The 24358-nt window shown below is 33.8% G+C and overlaps 1 protein-coding gene across 1 annotated transcript in view; it reads right to left on the bottom strand.

The window, feature by feature from the left end:
- The window catches only part of LRRK2 (leucine rich repeat kinase 2), a 153818-nt gene that overhangs the window by 58246 nt on the left and 71214 nt on the right, over positions 1 to 24358 (bottom strand). Inside the window, exons 21-31 of the mRNA XM_060024585.1 lie at positions 22298 to 22416; positions 21802 to 21871; positions 21080 to 21297; positions 13446 to 13696; positions 13014 to 13162; positions 8850 to 8943; positions 6301 to 6487; positions 5023 to 5204; positions 2267 to 2496; positions 1739 to 1866; positions 180 to 398 (exon numbers count right to left, since the gene is read on the bottom strand). Coding sequence (XP_059880568.1) covers positions 180 to 398; positions 1739 to 1866; positions 2267 to 2496; positions 5023 to 5204; positions 6301 to 6487; positions 8850 to 8943; positions 13014 to 13162; positions 13446 to 13696; positions 21080 to 21297; positions 21802 to 21871; positions 22298 to 22416 — 1847 coding nt within the window. The remainder of the gene's footprint in view (positions 1 to 179; positions 399 to 1738; positions 1867 to 2266; positions 2497 to 5022; positions 5205 to 6300; positions 6488 to 8849; positions 8944 to 13013; positions 13163 to 13445; positions 13697 to 21079; positions 21298 to 21801; positions 21872 to 22297; positions 22417 to 24358) is intronic.

Genomic DNA, 24358 nt, shown 5'->3' with positions numbered 1-24358 from the left:
GCATAAATAGTTTTAAAACTGAAAGTACTTTAATAATGTTAACAGCTCTGAAAAACACCCACAGTTTTAAGATAGCTGCTCTCTTCTCAAGACTTTTGACATTTCTTAGCAGTTGCACAACATGAGAATTAATAAATTATATTTATCTACTACCTAAAGTCGGCAATGAACCATGTTACCTTGAAATTGAGGCTCTCATTTATGATGGTTTTCCGAAGTTTTGCCAAAGCATCGGATTCCTCAGTGGCATTTACAAAGTGGTAATCCCGTATTGCAGGAAACCCTCGTTTGTTCAAGAGCTCCTTGGTGATTTTACTGATACAGGCTTTGCGCTGCTTCTCATCAGAAACATCCAAATGTGTCCCAACAAGAATCACAGGGGATGAAGAAGCACGAGCCTATGGGGAAAGATACAAAATACTTTTGTGTTTTTTTTTTAAATCAAGACTGCTTACATTTCCACTGACATTCACTTTCTATGAAATTCACTTGAGTGGAAATGAGAAATCAAGACTTCTAAGAAGAAAATAACAACTTCCTTTCCTTCCTTAAACCTAAGAAAAAACTTACCCTTATGAAATTTTAAAAGTCAATTTTATGCCCCTTCTTATCCAATTATTATCACTTTTCTTTCAGGTGGCCTATGTAACAGTAATAGTATATTTTTCTTTTGCTTTTTCCGTGCCTTAAAATGGGTTATTCTCTAAGTGTGCTTTGGTCTTCTAAATAAAATAGTATTTAATAACCCCCAAATTATTTCAGAGTGATACAATTTGTTTTATATTTTCTCTTCCTTACCTGTAAATTCAATCTCCTTAATTCATATTAAAGTCATTCAGTGTGGAGTCTACAATGAAAAAAGTCACTAAAGCAAATATTACTGCGACTATAGTATTTTCTCACTTTCGCTAGCTATAATAAAGTCAAAAAAAGGAAGTTTAAAAAATTACCAAAATGACAAAACAAGCTTGATGGAGCTGAAATTTCCTGACAAATCTTTTCAAGGGCTTGCCTCACAGAAGAGCCCACTGGAGCATCATTCAAAGACCATTCACTCTTACTTTGGTCTCAATTCTAAAAAGTCATATATATTTAAAACCATATATACATAAAGTAATAGCTGACAATATGACAGCAAGGGAAAAATTGGAAAAATTGCAAAATTCCAAATATACTATTAATCTGGGACCATTTAAAACTGTAAGATCTGAAGGACTTCACACTAAATTGCCTCTGAAGACAGAGTTGGTGATGCACAGATTGCTTTTTTTCACTATGGTTTATTTTAAATTAGGGAAGTTCATATTACCCTTAAGAAATAATATCAGGGAATTCCCTGGTCACCTAATGGTTAGGATTCAGGCTTTCACTGATGTGGCCCAGGTTCAATCCCTGGTCGGGGAACTGAGATCCTGCCAGCTACGTGGCACAGCCAAAAAAAAAAAAACAAATAATATCAAATAATATCAAAATAATATCAAAAATAGTTTAACTTATAAACTCTCAATTTTTATAGCTTAAAAGGGTTTCCAGTTTCTATAACTCTCACTCATATAGAAAACACTATTTTCATGTCACAACTTAATTACTTTCCCAACTCAAAATTTTAGTGCTTCTTTCTTTTAAAAAATTATTTGAAGAGACTATTTGAAGCACCTGTTTGCCCAAAATAAATTACCTTACATACCAAAAAAACCCAAGAATTATTTTCCATTTTCAAATGATTAGAACAGATCACCTTTATATTGAAGAGCCAAGGCTTCATGGCATCAACTTCAGCTTGCCCTTTGCTGAGGTCATAGACAGCAAGATACAGGGCTCGTTGGGTCATGAAGTGGGGGTGAGTGCTGTAGAATTCCTCACAACCTAAATAAAGATTAGAGAATTTTTTAGCCTTCCAGAAAATAGGCAAGAATTCTTTATCTTCTTCAAAAATAAAGTGATACTATCCACCATTTATCACACAAAGAAAGAGAAAAACTATAAAAAGATGATGGTTACATGGCTACACTGGCTTTTTACTAGGGACTGACAACTTTTCACATGTGTCAGCTACTTAGCTTCAGCTAGCATGTACTGGTTCCTAACATTTCCTTCCACGGCTTCTCCATTCTGGTGGCAAGGGTAGAATTAGGAGAAATAAGTGGCTTTGGAATAATTCCATAGGATCCACCAGGTCTCTTTGCAGTATTGGAACAGAAAATTCAGTTTTTAAGTCCCTGTTTTAAAAAGATGTGTGAATAAAAAATTCTAGCAAAATAAATACCTGCAAAATCCCACACATTTAGAATGAGGTCTTTCTTCCCTTTGCCTCTTATTTGGATGGGCCAGTCTTTCACGTCTATGCCAACTGTGGCACCTTGCATCCCAAGATCTGATTTCTTGATTTTCATTAATTGCTGCAACAAGGTGGTCTTACCACTCCCGGTATTTCCCACAATCATAAGTTTCATTCGGTTATAGGGCACAGCTTTTTTTAACCGCTGTTGAAGAAACCTGGTATTTGAAAAACAAAAATAAAATAAACTGCTTAGCAGTGTACTTATGATATAGGTGAATTCTTATGCACTGAATTCTTTCAAATATCAAACTGTTCTAAAATACAGTATGCAAAAGAGTGCATAGCTCATGTAACTAATAATGCATGTGTCTTTCAATGCACTATTAATGCATATATTTTGTTAGTGATGTTGGTGTAGTTGATAATGATCGGCAGCATTATCAAATATAATGATATTCTATCACCAGAAATAATCAAAATTTCAAAATATGTTTGTAATACCCATTAGAATTTTATACACACACATAACTTCTTTAAATAACACAAATAAAACCCTAAAAATTATAAAGTATAATTTTTTTTTTTTTTCAGTATGCGGGCCTCACTGTTGTGGCCTCTCCTGTTGCAGAGCACAGGCTCCAGACGCGCAGGCTCAGCCGCCATGGCTCACGGGCCCAGCCGCTCCGCGGCACGTGGGACCCTCCCGGACCGGGGCACGAACCCGTGTCCCCTGCATCGGCAGGCGGACTCTCAACCACTGCGCCACCAGGGAAGCCCAAAGTATAAAATTTTACAAAGCTCATAGGATAAACAATCAAGGTAGAGTATATAAGCATACTGCTATACTAAACTTTGATAGTGAGGTCGTATTTGGTACATTATACATGTGTATGCGTACATATATTCATGTATGGTATACATAATGTATATATTCATATATATCATACATGCATATACATAATGTAAATGGAAAGGGAGAACATATTGGTTAAATTATAAATTGATACATATAAATGATTATACTATCAGCAGATAATATGTTGCTGTTCCTAAGTCTTAATGCAAAAATAATTGAAACTAACTAGAAGTGCTGCAGGTGGCTAGCAACCACCTTTAAATTAATAGTACATTTAAATGTTCTCAAAAATAAAATAGATATAGAAAGATATATTTTAATTATGTTAAAATGTTGCCACAGTTTAAAATTAGAAAAATAAACTAAATCATAAGTGAATCTTAGGGAATATTGACTGATTAGTTCTCATAACTAATAGGAATCTGTCCAACATTCCTGATGATCTGAGCAAAAAGCATCATTATTTTCTTGAATTATTTGATGCTCTAGAAAACAAGATCTGGCAGATCAGATCTTGTACCTGCTGTTATTGAAATCAGTCATTTTCTCACATACAGCTTATGTTCTGTTTTCATCACCAATAAACAAGAAAATCAATGGTCCAAATGTCTATTTATTAAGAATTCATTCTTTGTCATTCTTTAAAAAAGCAAATGAGGACTACAATTTCTAAATTACTCCAGGTCTATGTTCTCTCTAAAAATGTTAAATATGTTTAAAAATATTTAGTTATATAGTAGCTTGATAATATAGCATAACACATCGAAAACCAGTTCTACTAAATGTTTAGTAAGAATTGAATACATTTTTATATGAACATCTTTTCCAGTTTCAGGAAGGAAAATCATGGGAAATAATTGTGTAGGGTGCGGGCTAGTCACGTTTATTTAACATAGTTGGTGAAAAGATCTTTTTTGTTTTTTCAAATTAAATCACACTCAGGAGAACAAAAAAAACCAAATCTTTGTTCATAAAAAGAGACAAAAAGCTAAATATAAATTAAGAAACTTTAAAGAAGAGATTTAGGTAACTGTAGTTCACTCGTAATGCAACAATTATTAATTGTATGCCAGACTCCGTGTTTGGTGCCAAGAATGAAATAGTAAGTAAATGTAGCCATGGTCCTTGACTTAGTGGATACTATAGGCAAGTCAAGGATACATTAAGAGGTGATAACTGAGCTGAAACCTGTAAGATAGATATGGATAGCAGTAGTTTTGTGGAAATAAAAATAAATGATTTTACAGGTAGGTAACAATAAGAGTAATGTGCTCAAACAGTAACAATAAGACTAATGTGCTCAAAGAGTAATTAATGTGCTCAAACAGTAACAAAGAGTGGAATAAAGTTCATTATTAAAGATATTTGAAGTTCATAAAATATAAAACCAGAAACAGTGATACGTGGAAGTTTTGGTGGTTTCAAAGATGATCAAGTTGAGTAGGTTATCAGCTTCCTAAGCAAAATTGATGTAATTTTATATCATTTAAGTAACTATAATGCTTTAAGATATAATAGACATACGATAACTATTTGCTATATGAAACGCAGCTTGAGAAGTTATAATACTATGCTTTATTTCTTTAGATTGTATAACTGGTAACAAGAGACCAAATAGTAATAATTTCCTTCTAGAGTCCCTTTCTACTGAAAAGCATGATAAGGAGAAGCCATTCTGTCAACCTTAACTTGGCTAGGAGGAAATGAAAAACTCTGCAGTGGCACCAAACAAACCCATTTATTAAATAAAGGGCAAATGACAAATAAACGTTGGATGGTACTATATATTTTTTTCTTAAATTGTAACTATATATCCATCAAAGTCACAAAGAAAGGATATCTGAAACAAATTTAATAAAAACAAATGAAAATAAAATTATCTAACCTTATGATGTCTTTGGCTTTACATCCTATGTGTTTAAAATCAAAATTAAGATGCAGTTCATCCAAAGGAAGATCCCATATTTTACTTAATTTCCCCATTTCATTGGGAAAGGATCTCAGCTCCAAGTTGTAACTAACATCAAGAGATGTCAGATTTTCAAGACAGCCAATCTCAGGAGGAATCTTAATGAAATAAAAAAGGGCAAATCCTGTTGGTGGGAAGAAAGAAATGTGTGCTGCCAAAACACAAGATGCTAATATGAAACAAGAGAGGCTCAGAGATCCCATCAGCACCTTGCACAGCCTCTCAACAGAGTTCTAAAACTTTCCAAAGGTTTGTCATAGTTTTCATTATAAATGTTTGAAAACATACATATAAAGGACTTACTCCAATCTATGTCATTTATTTATAATCTTTAAAAACCCATTCTGCCTCCTTAACATATTTCATCAGTTCACAACACTGAAAGTAAAGAAGTTCTTTTTATGTATCCAAAACCAATCATCTGTGGCTTCAGTCTATTCCCTCACACTGCGTTTTTCAGTAAAACTAAACATCTAATCATCACAGACTTATGTACAACTTACTGTTCTTAAAATACAACTAAATGTTTATACCTTAAGTGGCATAAATATTGGAATTTCTTTCTGTTCCAAATTTTTAAGCAATAGTCATTACTTCTATAATAGCAAACATTAATTTGCTGCAAAAAAAGTCAGGTATTCCAAAATATTCAGAGTTATTCTGAACCTCATGGCTTCAGACACTTTACTGTTTTTTTGGCTTTTATAGGCAACAGACTTGAACTTGGCAAAAAAAAAAAAATTTTCTGGGACGAATGGATAATCAATTTCAGATTTATAACAGAGACCTGTCCATTTGGGTGAATGCAGAAATTTAAGAATGTGGAAAAGAATGTCAGCTGAAAAACACAGGCTATATATGGCCCGGAGACAACTTGACAAATACAGCATGTCTGAGAGTCTGTTAACAGATTAGCGATTTTGTGATAAATTGTCACGCTTAAAGCATTACACACATTCATAATTAAATATATATATATAAATATTCAAAATAAAATAGAGCACAAAAAGTGATTTTTTAAGGAAATTAAGCATTGTTAATATACCCATTTACCTCAGGGTAGGATTAGATCTTATTCAAAAAGTAAGCAATATCAAATAACAGATTTTGAAATAATCATTTGTGATAATGCAAATTATAAAAGCATATTTTCAAACTGGAAATAATTCTAAACAAATAAAAATGACCTCTTACCTCTTTCAGTTTATTATGAGAAAGATGTAGTTTCTCTACTCTAGACCATGCACATGCTTTTTCACTCAAGTCCAAGATACTGATCTGATTATGACTAAACAAGAGTTCCCTTAAGTTCAAAGATCTCCAGTGCACAGGACCTGGTAGATATTGAATATCATTGTTGCTCATATCTAAGGACCGCAGGCTGAAACAATACAATGTCCAGATAAAAATCAAATGAGTGTTTCCAAAATACATGAAATAACATCACAAGTAATTTTCACCAGAGTGAGAATAAGGTATAACTTTAAAACTAACATTATTTATATATGAGTACATACGTGTTTTTTTGTGTACATAAAGGTATATACAGGCTAGAAAAAAAAGGCATGTCTCAACAGGAACATTTTAAAAAGGACCAATAAAAACAAAATTGAGGCCTAATTTCCCTACTTCAGAAACATAAAAATGTCAACCATAAGGAAAGACCAAGTGTTTTACAAACACTTATGATGCATGAGAAATCATAATTAACAAAGGCAAAACCAGTCATTAAGATTCCTGCCTTCTATACAAGATTTACAAATATGTAGCCTCCATTTCTCTGTTCAATTTCACTCATACCTGGAGGGATTCTTCAGAGGTTGGGTCCTTAAGTTTACTATCATTTTTAGCAGCCAGCCTCAGTGTGAAAAATATCATAACATTGAGCATGATGTCTTGTATACAGCAGGCCCTCAATGTAAATTTGTTGCTTTCAGGCAGGAATAGCTACCCAAAATTTGCAGGAAATAGCAGAAAAACACATGTCACATGTAAATGTACATGTGTAGGAAGAATAAAGATAGTCAACAATTGTGGTATATTTGACTATGTAAAAGGTTGCCTGGACTTTTACTACTGTATACTGATCCCTTTCATCCAGCATATTTGAAGTATTATGAATTAATTCTAAGCTCAAATAGCTGTACTGCCTGCTAGACCAAGATTCAGATCTGCAGAGCAACATTATTGCTCTAATTTTTAAATGATCTAGATTTTGCCCTAGTTACCTTATAAAAATGTTGAAAACAAGAAAATTAATTTGACTATATTAAAGATAAGACATGTATGTCTAACAAACAATGCAACTGAGACAAAGTTGAGAATCGTCAGGTTGTTCAAAGGCAGTGTCTCTTAGCTTTTAGACTAAGCTTGGAGACTGAAGCTGGCCAACCACACGCTCATTTGTGAAACAAAAGAAAAAATTTAAAAAATACATATAAAACACTAAAATGTATACCTGAAGATGGTGTCTAAAGGTATAGTGTAATTAGGGACTGCATAATATTTTTAGTTCTCTGGGAAGAAAGCTTTCTTATGACATGCATCTTCTAATAAGCTTTTTTTTTTTTTTTTTTGCGGTACGCGGGCCTCTCACTGTTGTGGTCTCTCCCGTTGTGGAGCACAGGCTCTGAACGCGCAGGCTCCGCGGCATGTGGGATCTTCCCAGACTGGGGCACGAACCCTGCATCGGCAGGCGGACTCTCAACCACTGCGCCACCACGGAAGGCCTCTAATGAGCTTTTATAAATAGGTGGCTTCCAAACACATTTTCAAGAATAAATTATGTTTAAAATATAGGACCGCCCACCTGTATTCTATAGATGCCTGTATGTCAGAATTAAGAGTCTGAAATCAAACCATCAGTGTTTAAGAACTGTGACTTCGGGCAAGTTACTTTCTCTCTCTTATGAAATAGAGTTCTCATTATAAAGTGGAGATGATAACAGTAAGTATTTCATAGGATTATTAGGAAGATTAAAAAGATGATCCACTGTTAAGCAGTAAACTACAGTGTCTGACACATTCTAAACCTAGACTTAAATTAACTATTATTCATCTGTCTCACACCTTCCATGGCTAAATTATAACTAAGTATTATTTGCCTGTATATGTATATATTTGCACATGTACCTTGATGGATTTTATTTATAATAAATAACACTACTAGAATAGTTATTTAAGATTACAACACATTTGAAATCTAATTAATGCCTGGATTTTAATAGGAAGCTTTTATTTTTAATGAAATTAACCAAAAATATCCCCAAATACTTGGAACGACATAAATTATCCTATTCTTCACCAAGAATGTCACTCGAACATAACAAGTATAATTTCAAAGTTAATAGTGTTTTAGCAACATAATCCCCAAAGCAAGTGAAATTTTAAAAGTTAAAGTGATAGCCAGTACAATCTCATTTGATTATAATAATGCAACAATTAATTACTCTTAAATTGTTTCTACACAACAGCACATTAAATTAATATAAAAGTTGAAAAGTCCAAAAAAAAAAAAAAAAAAAGAAAAATTTCAAACACAAAAAAAAAAAAACAAAGTTGAAAAGTCCAAATAACAATTCACATCTTTTGTCTAATATTAAAAGTCAAACATTCATAGATTTTAAAACATTAAGTTTAGTAGGTTTAGAAATCAATTACATTTATATGTCTAAGTTAAAACCATATTTCTGAAGGTTCTGTTCCACCTCGTGTGGTTTTTAAAGTTAAAATAATAAACTTACTGTGGAAGATTTAAAATTGCTTCTGGAACACATGTAAATCTGTTTTGAGATAATTTTAGGCTTGTCATGGAAGAAGGCAAAAAAGGCATAGCAGCTAAGAGAAAATGAAAGTGAGATAATGGACATTTTAATAACTTTAACTAGATTTCCATTAGATTCTACAATAAGAGCAGCTACCAATGATCTGTCACATAATTTAATTTCCATTCTCACACTGACAATAAAATAACTCTACTTTTAAAATAAATTAATACTACCACAAAACATTAAAACAATACACCATAATTATAAGACTCTTTTAACCTGAAAGCCACAAAAGTGTCTAAGTATAAATTCATCTGTCCAACATCTGTACAAAGTAGAAATCATTAGAATATTCATTTCAAATTATGTGCGATATTATGGGACATACATTATAGATTAATTCAAATTACTCTGAATTAAGTCTAACAAAACATTTTGGAATATTTTACTAATCCACAATATAATATAAAAATAAAAATTTTCTATAATACCATCTTGTAAAGAGTATTCTATGGAATAATTATGGATGTTACTTAATAAAAGTATTCTTTGATCATATGATCTTAAGAGATTAGGGACCTCTCCACAGAGATTTCTACCTTGAATTTGGTGTTATTTCAATACATGCTTTTGTACTTTTATGATGTATGCATCCACAGGTAATACATATTACTGTTTTGCATTACATAAATATTATCATATCGTACACGTCTATATTCAATTTGCTTTTTCATGTAACAATTTTTTAGATTTATTCTTCATGTTGATAAATACATCTTATTCATTTATTTTAACTGCTACATAGCATTTCCATTGTATGAATATAGCCAATTTATTCACTCTCCTGTTGATAGACATTTACATTCTTTCCAATGTTTGGCTACTATGAAAAATGCCATAATAAATATTCCTATGCTTATGCTTACTTGCTGAATACTCAGTGCCTATGACAATGTTTAGCAAATTGTCAAAAAAAACCAAAAAGCAAAAGGGTCTTCTGTGAACAGTGAGAGGATGCCTCTATTGTATATAACCACTAGAATTCCTGAACAGTAGGGCATCTACAATTTCATTAGAAATGCCAAATTTCCCTTTAAGACAGATATGCCAATTTTGTCAGTTATTCCTAAGGTATTTTATATCTTTTGAGACTAAAAATATATACTTTACAAAAAAAAAGGGATTAGGGAAACATTATGCAAAATAAAATTTAATATTTCAGAGCTGTCAATATTCTGGTATATTTTATGAATTTCCAAAAGGGAAATACAGTACGAGGTACCTCCAAGGAATAAAATTCTATGGAACATAATTTTGGAAACTGAGCAAATCATACAGACTGTTTTCTCATCTGTAAAATAGTGAAGCTAAATCAGATGAACTCTGAGATTCTTCAGAGATCTGAAAATCTGTGGTTCTATGAAAGTGGCTTGAGAAATTATTTCTTAGCATTTTCAAGGTTAAAAATATGGGTTATGTTTTATCCAGAAAATCTTCGAGGGTCAAAATGTTCCAGGACATTACTAGAAGCTATTTTCCTGAGAAGCAGAAAGGTACATGCTATACTTCACCTATTTCCAAAAAGTATTTGTAGCAAAATAAATTAGTAGAAATGATTCTCCACTTAGGAATTAAAAGTCTTAAGGTTCAGATTCTATATGGAAGACTGATAAAATCAAAGAACTAAAACTTCATTACACATGGGAATTTATTTTTTTTGTGTGGTACGCGGGCCTCTCACTGTTGTGGGCTCTCCCGCTGCGGAGCACAGGCTCCGGACGCGCAGGCCCAGCGGCCATGGTTCACGAGCCCAGCCGCTCCGCGGCATGTGGGATCTTCCCGGACCGGGGCACGAACCCGTGTCCCCTGCATCGGCAGGCGGGCTCTCAACCACTGCGCAACCAGGGAAGCCCCCACATGGGAATTTTTAATGGTTGTGGTCCCACTCAGGTATGACCTCCATAATGCGTCTTTCCAAATATAAAACCACTTCTAAAATTATTACAAAGTTGTGCAGTGCAAACATTTTTTGAACATAGGTATGTTCAAGCTTTCACAACTAATTAATTAATTCTATGCCCCTGAACATGTCACACAAAAATTTCAGTGCTTCAATTTCCTCAATTAGTCAAGCAGAGATCATACCTGTCCTACCCTATAGGATTTTTGTGAGATTCAGCTGAGATAACATATTGACCATAAGCTAGCCTTAGGGTCCCTCAGATGCTCTTCTTTCCAGACTTAACTTAATTAAACGTCACAGACACAGACACACTTCCCTGCCTCCACAGTCTGGATCAGATCCCCTTGAGGTACCCTCATAGCATCTTGAAACTTCTCCTCACAGCACTTAGTACGATATACAATTACATTTATTTATTCCATCATTATTCAATGTCAGTCTTCTGAACTTAACTACACGTTCCTTAAGGACAGAGACTGGGTTGCTTTACTCACTAGTGAGTGAATCACTCTATTCCCCAGTTTCACTCTCATGGTAAGAACATGGTCAATATCCAAAGAGGGTGGAAGGAAGGGAAAAAGAAGGAAAATAATTCTATGCAAATTAATATGGATTTTATTGTTAGTAGTTTCTCAAAGTTCTGGGAAAATAAAATATTTTAAAGTAAGTTGTCAAACTATTTTCTGCTATTAAACAGTATTAAAAATTATTTTACCAAGTCAGGTATAGGTACGTGGGTGGCAAGGTATGCATGGCCTCCATTAAGGAAGATAAAACAGGGAAAGTTCCCACTTATTTCCATAGAAGTATTCTGTTCCTCAATATTAGAACTTTCAGACAGGCTACAAATGAACATAATTCCCTGTTGTCTCACATGCTACGAGAACATAGAGTATTCCAGGATTTTTAACAAAAGTGATGATCATATTGTGTATTATTATAATATTTTGCACAGAGCAAGAGCTCAATGAATACACATTAACCTAACTAATTTAAAAACTTTTAAATAATTAATTTTATTTCTAAAAAATAATAATAGTGGGCTTCCCTGGTGGCACAGTGGTTGAGAGTCCGCCTGCCGATGTAGGGGACACGGGTTCCTGCCCCGGTCCGGGAGGATCCCACATGCTGCAGAGCGGCTGGGCCCGTGAGCCATGGCCGCTGAGCCTGCGCATCCGGAGCCTGTGCTCCGCAATAGGAGAGGCCACAACAGTGAGAGGCCCGCGTACCGCAAAAAATAATAATAATAATAGTACTTATACTCCAAAAATCTGCTGAAGAAACTTCAGTAGGAAACTCAGTATTTCTGCTTCAAGCAGCTCAGGCAACTTATAAGCATTTTTAGTATAATCGTGTAAAAGGAACCACAGTTTAATGACTATCTGCAGTCCAAGATATTGACATTTTAGCCTATGACAATAACAACATGTTAAATACTGTAATACAATTTTTAATATTAAAATTTTAAAATATTAAAAACGACTTTTTTTAGAGCAGCTTTAGGTTTATAGAAAAATTGAGCAGAAAATATAGAGAGCTCCCACATCTATCTTTTCCCCTCACCATCACCACCCCAGACACATGCATCTTTTCCCCATTATGAACAACTAGAATAGTTTGGTATACTTGTATGTATAATTGACGAGCCTATATTAATAAATTATTAACTAAAGTCCACAGTTTACAATAGAGTTCACTCTTTGTGTACTATATTCTGTGGGTCTTGACAAATGTATAATGACATGTATCCACATTACAGTATCACACAAACTAATTCCACTGCCCTAAAAATCCCCTCTTCTCCACCTAGTCATCACTCCCTCCCTCCAAAATCTTGGAAATCACTGATTATTTTACTAACCCCTTAGTTTTGCCTTTCCCAAAATGTCATATAGTTGAAATTATACAGTGTGTAGCCTTGTTAGACTGGCTTCTTTCACTTAGCAATATGCATTTAAGTTCCCTCCACATTTCACAGCTTGACAGCTCATTTCTTTTTATCACCAACCTGCTAACTTGATATTTAAAACTCCGGCATAATATTTAACTGGAATGCCACCTTTAAATCCCCACCTAAAATGTCCATATATGGCTCATGCAATTACATTTATTTGTTGCATTCGACCCATACAACACTCAAAAGGACTGGAAGGAGAAGACTCATATAAAACACTTACCAAGAAAATTCATTCTGGCACTTAAACTCTCCACTTTAGGACAAGTCTCAAGAAAGTCCTCTGATAGAGATGAAATGTGGTTTTTACTAAGGTTTAAAATCTTCAGTTCCTTCAGGCTCAAAGGGGAATATATTCCTGATATTTTATTTCTAGTCGTAAGAGACAAAATGAGGATTAAATTGCATAAATTCACATGCTTTGAAGAAAAATAGTCAAAATATCTTCAAAAATAGCATTAAAGCACATTTATTAATTTTAAAATTAGTTTTAAAAATTTAAGTCAATTGAAAGAAGCTGTATTATGAATTTCCTCAGTCTTTTATCACATTACCATGTAAAAGTCATTACTATGGAAACAATGTCATTGTATGTCAACCTTATGAAACTTCAATGTGAGGTGACCCTTTTTTCTTCAATGAACCCCTTTCTTACCCTTCTAAAATGAGCTGTTCAAGTTTCTCTACCACATCACCGAGATTCTCAGGAAGAAAAGATAGCTGATTGTAGGACAGGTTAAACTGTTTCAAGGTTGAGCACCTCACAGCCCGATCCAAAACTACTGAGGGTCCAATGTCGTTTCGAGAGACGTCAAGGTTGGCAATACAATTCATTTTCAACAAGTAAGGGGGAAATGATGTAAATTTATTACTTTGCAGGTCCAAATGTGTCAAACACTTCAGAGTCTGGAAAGACAATATTTTAAAATTTTTTAATGAACCACCTGAACAACTTAAGTTTAGCTAATATTTCTGCCTTCCATACTTCTGGTAACTAGAACCATTAAGAATTTTCCAAAAAATTGAAAACACAATCTACAAGAGAACTTCAGTATACTGACTGGTACTACCTGCTCTGCTAATAAAATGGGTAAAGCCAGGAAAAATATAACAGGTAGAAGGTCAAAAGCACGCTCATAGAAATAAGGTTTAGAGTCTAATTCAGTTTTTCTCGTAAACTATTCCTGCAATGAGTAAAATGGAAGAATACTTTTGAACTAATGATTTAATGAATAAGCAGTATAACGTAATCCTGGGAATATAGTTTTTAACATTAGCTTTTAGAAATTGTTACACATTTTAATATAAATAAGATTTACCATAAACTAGTCATGTATATAATACACATTTTATTTTATAACCTCCTTTTTATTTTCTATTTTTTTATTTTTTAATTTATTTTATTTATTTATTTTTGGCTTCATTGGGTCTTTGTTGCTGTGCACAGACTTTCTGTAGTTGCAGTAAGCAGGAGCTACTCTTTGTTGCAGCTTGCGGGCTTCTCATTGCGGTGGCTTCTCTTGTTGTGGAGCACAGGCTCTAGGCACAAAGGCTTCAGTAGTTGTGGCACGCAGGCTCAGTAGTTGTGGCTCGTGGGCTCTAGAGCACAGGCTCACTAGTTGTGGTGCACAGGCTTAGTTGCTCCGCGGCATGTGAGATCTTCCCAGACCAGGGCTTAAACCTGTGTCCCCTGCATTCACAGGCAGATTCTTAACCACTGCACCACCAGGGAAGCCCTAACCTCTTTTTTTAAATGAAACGTTTTGTTTCAAATCTCTATTTTCTATTTTTAATCAATTTCTAATTTTACTATGATAATAGCAAAACTTCCATTTATGTATCATATCAATTTTTAAAATGTTTCGTATGAATTATTGTCAAAGGGCTAAACTACCAAAAAACAATCACTTCCTTATTCTCCTCCTTATATATCAATATATGTACTTATTCTCATATGGAATTCTAAACAGTTTAACATGATTATAAAGTCTTATTAATGGATCACTGCCCAAAAAAATCGGTTTCAAAATTTCTATCATTGTTTCAGATACTACAAGATTATTCAGAAGGAAAGGTTTTTACATTATTTATTCCCAAGGTTTAATCACCAAATTTTCTTGTAAAGAGACAGTCAAAAGCAGTAACAAAAAGTCCCATCTAGTGGTGCTGACTTGAAATTTCCTTGGAGAAAGTTATGAGCTGGCCCAGTCTTTGAATGCCCTAATGTATCTCACCTTGCCATGCTCTCTTCATTCTCTTTGTTTCCACTAGGCTAAATTCTAGTTTTCTTTTACTTAATATTTAGCAAATATTGATGGTCTACCAAGGGTCAGTCATTAATTCCTTCACAAATTAGTTCAGTAATCATCTATCAAACGTCTACTATATGTCATACCTTAGTAGGCACTGGGGATACATGTGAACAAGTCTAAAACAGTTCCTGTTCTAAAGGAGATTACAATTTTGTGAGGACAATATACTTTAGATCAAAATTTATAGTAATGAGCACTGGAAGAAAAAGAGTGGGTGCCAGGGAAAGGTAAACCAGATGGTAGCCAACCTAGCCTGGAGGGAAGACAAGAGAAGAAAGGAAGAAGATGGTAAGAAAGTGACATTTAAAATGAGGTCCTTTGAAAATTTCCCTAACATGGGAAAGGAAATAGTCAATGAAGTGCAGGAAGCACAGAGAGTCCCATACAGGATAAATCCAAGAAGAAGCACACCAAGACACATATTAATCAAACTATCAAAAATTAAATACAAAGAAAACATATTAAAAGCAGCAAGGGAAAAATACCAATAACATACAAGGAAATCCTCATAAGGTTAACAGCTGATCTTTCAGCAGAAACTCTGCAAGCCAGAAGGGAATGGCAGGACATATTTAAAGTGATGAAAGGGAAAAATCTACAACCAAGATTACTCTACCCAGCAAGGATCTCATTCAGATTTGATGGAGAAATTAAAAACCTTTACAGACAAGCAAAAGCTAAAAAAATTCAGCACTACCAAACCAGCTTTACAACAAATGCTAAAGGAACTTCCCTAGGCAGGAAACACAAGAGAAGGAAAAGACCTACAATAAAAAACACAAAACAATTAAGAAAATGGGAATAGGAACATATATATCGATATTCACACTTAAATGTACATGGACTGAATGCTCCAACCAAAAGACACAGACTGGCTGAATGGATACAAAAACAAGACCCCTATATATGCTGTCTACAAGAGACCCACTTCAGACCTAGGAACACATACAGACTGGAAGTGAGGGGATGGAAAAAGATAGTCCATGAAAATGAAAATCAAAAGAAAGCTGGAGTAGCAATTCTCATATCAGACAAAATAGACTTTAAAATAAAGACTATTACAAGAGACAAAGAAGGACACTACATAATGATCAAGGGGTCAATCCAAGAAGAAGATATAACAATTGTAAATATTTATGTACCCAACATAGGAGCACCTCAATACATAAGGCAAAGGCTAACAGCCATAAAAGGGGAAATCAACAGTAACACAACCATAGTAGGGGACTTTAACACCCCACTTTCACCAATAGACAGACCATCCAAAATGAAAATAAATAAGGAAACACAAGACTTAAATGATACATTAAACAAGATGGACTTAATTGATATTTATAGGACATTCCATCCAAAAACAACAGAATACACTTTCTTCTCAACTGCTCATGGAACATTCTCCAGGAGAGATCATATCTTGGGTGACAAATCAAGCCATGGTAAATTTAAGAACTCTGAAATCATATCAAGTATCTTCTCCGACCACAACACTATGAAACTAGATTTCACTTACAGGAAAAAATCTGTAAAAAATGCAAACACATGGAGGCTAAACAATACACCACTTAATAACCAAGAGATCACTGAAGAACTCAAAGAGGAAATCAAAAAATACCTAGAAACAAATGACAATGAAAACATGACGACCCAAAACCTATGTGATGCTGCAAAAGCAGTTCTAAGAGGGAAGTTTACAGCAACACAATCCTACCTCAAGAAACAAGAAAAATCTCAAATAAACAACCTAACCTTACACCTAAAGCAATTAGAGAAAGAAGAACAAAAAAAAAAAAAAAACAAAATTAGCAGAAGGAAAGAAATCATAAAGATCAGATCACAAAGAAATGAAAAAGAAATGAAGGAAATGATAGCCAAAAAAGATCAATAAAACTAAAAGCTGGTTCTTTGAGAAGATAAACAAAATTGAAAAACCATTAGCCAGACTCATTGACAAAAAAAGGGAGAAGACTCAAATCAATAGAATGAGAAAGGAAAAAGGAGAAGTAACAACTGACACTGCAGAAATACAAAGGATCAGGAGAGATTACTACAAGCAACTCTATGCCAATAAAATGGACAACCTGGAAGAAATGGACAAATTCTTAGAAAAGCAAAACCTACCGAGACTGAACCAGGAGGAAATACAAAATATAAACAGACCAACCACAAGCTCTGAAATTGAGACTGTGATTAAAAATCTTCCAACAAACAAAAATCCAGGACCAGTTGGCTTCACAGGCAAATTCTATCAAACATTTAGAGAACAGCTAACACCTAGCCTTCTCAAACTCTTCCAAAATATAGCAGAGGGAGGAACACTCCCAAACTCATTCTACAAGGTCACCATCACCCTGATACCAAAACCAGAGAAAGATGTCACAAAGAAAGAAAACTACAGGCCAATATCACTGTTGAACATAGATGCAAAAATCCTCAACAAAATATTAGCAAACAGAACCCAACAGCACATTTAAAGGATCATACACCATGATCAAGTGAGGTTTACCCCAGGAATGCAAGGATTCTTCAATATCTGCAAATCAATCAATGTGATACACAATATTAACAAATTGAAGAATAAAAACCATATGATCATCTCAATAGATGCAGAAAAAGCTATCAACAAAATTCAACACCCATTTAGGATAAAAACCCTCCAGAAAGTAGGCATAGAGGAAACTTTCCTCAACATAATAAAGGTCATATATGACAAACCCACAGCCAACATTGTTCTCAATGGTGAAAAACTGAAACCATTTCCTCTCAGATCAGAACAACACAAGGTTATTTACTCTCACCACTATTATTCAACATAGTTTTGGAAGTTTTAGCCACAGCAATTAGAAAAGAAAAAGAAATAAAGGGAATCCAAATCGGAAAAGAAGAAGTAACACTGTCACTCTTTGCAGATGACATGATACTATACATAGAGAATCCTAAAGATGCTACCAGAAAACTACTAGAGCTAATCAGTGGATTTGGTAAAGTAGCAGGATACAATATTAATGCACAGAAATCTCTTGCATTCCTATACAGTAATGATGAAAAATCTGAAACAGAAATTAAGGAAACACTCCCATTTACCACTGAAACAAAAAGAATAAAATACCTAGGAATAAACCTACCTAAGGAGACAAAAGACCTGTATGCAGAAACTATAAGACACGGATGAAAGAAAGTAAAGATGATACAAACAGATGGAGAGATATACCATGTTCTTGGATTGGAAGAATCAACATAGTGAAAATGACTATACTACACAAAAAAACCTACAGATTCAATGCAATCCCTATCAAACTAGCAATGGCATTTTTCACAGAACTAAAACAAAAAATTTCACGATTTGTATGCAAACACAAAAGACCCCAAATAGCCAAAGCAATCTTGAGAAAGAAAAACGAACTGAAGGAGTCAGGCTCCCTTACTTCAGACTATACTACAAAGCTACAGTAATCAAGACAGTATGGTACTGGCATAAAGACAGAAATACAGATCAATGGAACAGGACAGAAATACCAGAGATAAACCCACGCAATATGGTCACCTTATTTTTTATAAAGAAGGCAAGAATATACAATGGAGAAAAGACAGCCTCTTCAATAAGTGGTGCTGGGAAAACTGGACTGCTACATGTAAAAGAATGAAATTAGAACACTCCTTAATACCATATACAAAAATAAGCTCAAAATGGATTAAAGACCGAAATGTAAGGCCAGACACTATCAAACTCTTAGAGGAAAACATAGGCAGAACACTCTATGACATAAATCACTACAAGATCCTTTTTGACCCACCTCCTAGAGAAATGGAAATAAAAACAAAAATAAACAAATGGGACATAATGAAATTTAAAAGCTTTTGCACAGCAAAGGAAACCATAAACCAAAAGAAAAGACAACCCTCAGAATGGGAGAAAATATTTGCAAATGAAGCAACTGACAAGGCATTAATCTCCAAAATATACAAGCAGCTCATGTAGCTCAATATCAAAAAAAGAAACAGCCCAATCCAAAAATGGACTGAATAAGTACAGACATTTCTCCAAAGAAGATATACATATTGCCAACAAATACATGAAAGGATGCTCAACATCACTAATCATTGAAGAAATGCAAATCAAAACTACAATGAGGTATCACCTCACACCAGTCAGAATGGCCATCATCTAAAAATCTACAAACAATAAATGCTGGAGAGGGTGTGGAGAGAAGGGAACCCTCTTGCACTGTTGGTGGGAATGTTAATTGATACAGCCACTATGGAGGTTCCTTAAAAAAATGAAAATAGAACTACCATATGACCCAGCAATCCCATTACTGGGCATATACCCTGAGAAAACCATAATTCAAAAAGAGTCATGTATCACAATGTTCATTGCAGCTCTATTTACAATAGCCAGGACATGGAACCAACCTAAGTGTCCACTGATAAAGAAGATAAATGTATAAAGTAGATGTGTCACATATATACAATGGAATATTACTCAGCCATAAAAAGAAACAAAATTGAGTTATTTGTAGTGAGGTGGATGGACTTAGAGTCTGTCATGCAGAGTGAAGTAAGTTAGAAAGAGAAAAACAAATACCGTATTCTAACACATATATACGGAATCTAAAAAGAAAAGAAGAGAAAAGAACATGTTTCTGAAGAACATAGGGGCAGGACAGGAATAAAGACACAGACATAGAGAATGGACTTGAGGACATGGGGAGGGGGGAGGGTAAGCTGGGACGAAGTGAGATAGTGGCATGGACATATATACACTATCAAATGTAAAACAGATAGCAAGTGGGAAGCAGCCACATAGCAGAGGGAGATCAGCTCGGAGCTTTGTGAACACCTAGAGGGGTGGAGTAGGGAGTTGGGAGGGAGACACAAGATGGAGGAGATATGGGGATATATGTATATGTATAGCTGATTCACTTTGTTATAAAACAGAAACTAACACACCACTTTAAAGCCATTATACTCCAATAAAGATGTTTAAAAAAAAAATGAGGCCCTTGTTACTTGGGGGATTTATGCAGGTAAAGAGGAGAATAGAGTGGGGATATACTTTAGACACTGGGGTAGTGTTAGGGATCACCTTTTTTTCTTCTCTTTCCCTAGATATACAAACTTTAGGGGAAAGATACCACTTAAATATATTTAAAAATCATGCAATGTTGCTCTGAAAATATGTCAAAATTATGGTAAATTTTAAAAATTAGAAAAAGGGAAATGTACTGGCAACAACACTAGTTTATAAAAACAGGTATAATTCTTTTTCAAACTTTGCAGTTCAGTTCAAGAATTTGTTTAAAAATTTAAACATTTGTATTAAGATCGTTTTGTCCGTATATTTTCTTTGACTTCTGATCTATAGTACATAGAAAAAGGATGAACAAAGTCAATAATCAGAGGACTACCCTATCAGCAGACTATTTTATACTTTAATTTTTATGAAATAGGAACTTTGAGCATAAAAATCAATTTTTAAGCTGCATATAATTTCAAAACTCAATTAATGCCTTATGGATAGTTTAGTTGAGCCTCTGTATTTTGCAGATAAGAAAATTAGGGTCTACAGCAGTCAGAGTAATATGTTCTTATTGTCACACAGTTGGTAGCTGAGCAGAGCCAGGACCACCAAACTAGGTCTAACCTAATTTAAACAGTTTAAGTTGTCCTACTAGAATTAAATAATTGAAGGCATAATCAACACATAGCCTTGCTAGACTTTAATACTTACCATGTAGCATCAGGACAGAACCTCGAATTCCTTTTTAATCACATTTCCATTTCCATTACCTGCCCCCAAAGATGCTTCTGGAATACCACACAGACTAAGATACTTGTATGACAACCAGAAGAATGGGGGAATTATTATCCAATGACACAAAAACAGAACGTTCCTTTTAAAGATTTAAGCATGCAAGTTAGATATAAATGTAAAAGCTCTTCAAATATCCTGAGAATTATAAGGATAAATTAAACTTACTTCACATAGTTGTTGTGGAAAGCTCGTGAGTGCATTCTGGTGAAGTTCCAGCTTTTCAAGATGCTCCAAATGACCACTTATACAGGATTTCTGGCTCAGGGCATCAATATCTCTTAGTTCATTTGCTGAAAGGTCTAAAGATGTAATATATTCTCTCTCAGAAGACAGGGAAGAAATGCTCTCTGAATGCCTCATATGTGATTGGAATTTTGATGCTCCTTTTGTCAAAAACAAACAAACAATGGAAATATAAGCAAGTAATTTAAGTTCATATGGTAAACATTTATGGATCACCTACTACTGTCAGGCTCTCTTCAAGGCACTGGAAATTCAACAGAAAACCAAACTATGGAACTTACATTACAGTGGCAGAGATAAACAGTAAATAATAAATATTTAATCAAGTGGTATAAGTAGTGTAAAAAAACAACAGACCTGAAGAAGAAGAACATCAAAAGTGGCATTGGTGAGGGTATTATTTACATTTAAGGAACACAGTAGAAAGGATAAAAAGTGTATGATGTATAACATCATAAAGGCTAAATTTTTAAATCTATAATTATATTTCATTTTTCTACAGTCTATGGAATCATTAGGTAAATATAATTTGAAGGTTATGTGAAATTGGCATCAAGAAAATTTGCATAATCAGAGGAAATTTATCAAAGTTCTGTATTCTGCTCAAAATATCTATTTACTTGTGATTACTTTCAAATACTTACTGAGTGAATCATCTGAAGTCAATATTTTTCTTTTTCTCTTCAGTAAATCTTCATGATCAAACATGGGTCCCTATTAAATATTTATAATAAAATTACCATCATTTTTTGGAGCAAAGAGAACATTTTCCTAAATGGTTTCTTTAGGAGTCACTATAAGATTACTAGCTAAAATATTCATGGGACCAAGCCATACCATAAGACACAGACCTAGTCTGGGCTCCATAGACATGAAGCTCTAAAAAGAAAAAAGAGTAAAACCATTTTAAAGTGTACAGAGCACCTATATGCCCCAAACATGCTCAAAAGTCTACAAATGTAAATTTAAAATTGCATACGTGCATGCACACACACACGTGTGTATAGAGAGAGAGAGAGAGTTTTCTCACATTAGGGAATTTCTGCACCAATAGCTCCTAGCTTTGGCACACAATTTCAGTTATTGAAAGAATGTCAAAAATATACAATATTTAACTGCAATTTTTACAGTATAACTTACCAATGAATTGGAATGTCTTTGCAAATTTGGTGAGCAACGCTGCAAGGCAGGATCTCGGTAAAATTCTCCTACGCTAATTGAATTTGATTTCTTTTTCACAAGAAATGAGGCTTCACTTCCTATTTTTGAACAATTACATAAAGGCAAGTAAGAAAAGCTGACCTAATCATAAGATGCTAGCATAGTAGTTCAATCACAAAACATTAAACACATTTCCATGAATGGAAATTACCCAATTCCTTTTGTAACATCTTTAAAATAGAAATGATAAACTATGTCAGCTTGTCATTTTCAAATTCAACTACATTATTCTTCATCCACAAATATTTATTGAATGGCTGTCACAGACTAGACACTGAGTAAGTGCAGGATAAAGATAAGCAGGAAAAATAATCCAGGCCTCATATGAGCTCATAGTACAGCAGGAAAGAGCCAAGTAAAAAAATAGTTACAAGTGCTACAATAAATACATGCATGTTCAGGAAACAGAGAAAGTTTATACATAAATCTGATCAATGTTATTCCTTTCTGTTTCTCTGAATTTTGCTTAGAAAATTTTCGAATCTTGTTTTAAATATTGGAATCACACTAAATTATTTAACATTCAGTAATTTTGAGTACATCTCTGTTTGAATTACATATTTTATAGTTTCATTTATGAAATTACATTAAAATAAACACAATGAGTTTAGTTGGCAATATTGTTTTGAGAGAGAAAAGAATTACTTTTAAAATTATGGATTTTCAAGAAAATAAGGATCAATATTAGTCATATTTTAAGGATAAATAATGTAGAGCCATTTTTAAGAACTCATGAGATTTTAAATTCTATCACTTTTTATCTTAGAAGCATAAAGAATTAATTGTGTCAAAACATTATAAAATTTACAAATCCAAAAATCAATTATTTTTACGTTAGCATTTCTGATGTTTTCCTTTATTTAAAAATATTTAAAGAGAATTCTTCTTTCATCTATGATGGTGTAACAAACACTGAACTTAACCTCCCCACAACGAACAACTAGAAAATTGGACAAATTTTTTTAAACAACTGGTTTCAGACATTGGGCTGCAGAGAGTACAGGACTGTGTAATCCCTGAAAGAAGGGAAACAAACTATGTGAACCTTATGATCACCCTGGCTTTCTGCCTGGAGGCAATTTAAGGGCCATAGGCACAATGAGAAGGAATTTAAACAAAGCACAATGGCTTTCTTGAGATGAGGAAATGGAGATCAGTGTTCATGGAGACTAACTTAGCTGGGAGTTCCAGGAGAGAGTCATGGAAAAAGAGCTCCAGTAATCTGCATAGGGATTTCCTATAGCTGTGCACTAGAAGAAATGTAAAAGGGAGCTCTTCAGGAGGAAGGAAATGATACTAGATGCAAACTTGGATCAATATAAGGAGGTTAAGTCATCAAAAAAATTATAGTATTTAATGTATGTTCACCCAGTAACAGAGCTTCAAAATACACAAAGCATAAACTGATAAAATGAAAAGGAAAATTAACAAATTACAATCTCAACATTTTGTTCTTAAATATAACAAGTAGAGAAAAAATCAGTAAAGATATAGAGGACCTGAAAAACACTATCAAACAAGTTGACCCAATTTCACCCAACAACAACCAAATACACATTTTTTTAATTGCACATGAAACATTCACCAAGATAGACCACACAGTAGTCCACAAAGCATGTCTCAATAAATGTAAAAGGACAGAAATCATCAGAGTAGGTTCTTTAACCACAACAAAATGAAATTTGAAACCAATAAGAGAAAGCTATGTGGAAAAATGTCCAAGTATTTGGAAAATAAACAACACTCTTCTAAATAACTCATGAGTCAAAAAATCACAAAGGAAATTAGAAAATTTCAAAAGTGGATGTAAACAGAATATATAAAAGTTGTGGGATGCAGCTAAAATGGTGCTCAGAAGGATCTGCATGGTCTTAAATGTTTATATTATAAAATTAGAAAGCTCTAAAAATCAGTGTTCTAAGCTTCCATGTTAAGAATCTATAAAATAAGAGTCAAATAAAATCTAAATAAGTAAAAAAA

The sequence above is a fragment of the Delphinus delphis genome, chromosome 11 (assembly GCF_949987515.2).
Source record: "Delphinus delphis chromosome 11, mDelDel1.2, whole genome shotgun sequence".
Taxonomy (NCBI): domain Eukaryota; kingdom Metazoa; phylum Chordata; class Mammalia; order Artiodactyla; family Delphinidae; genus Delphinus; species Delphinus delphis.
This window is presented reverse-complemented; position numbering and strand designations above follow the sequence as displayed.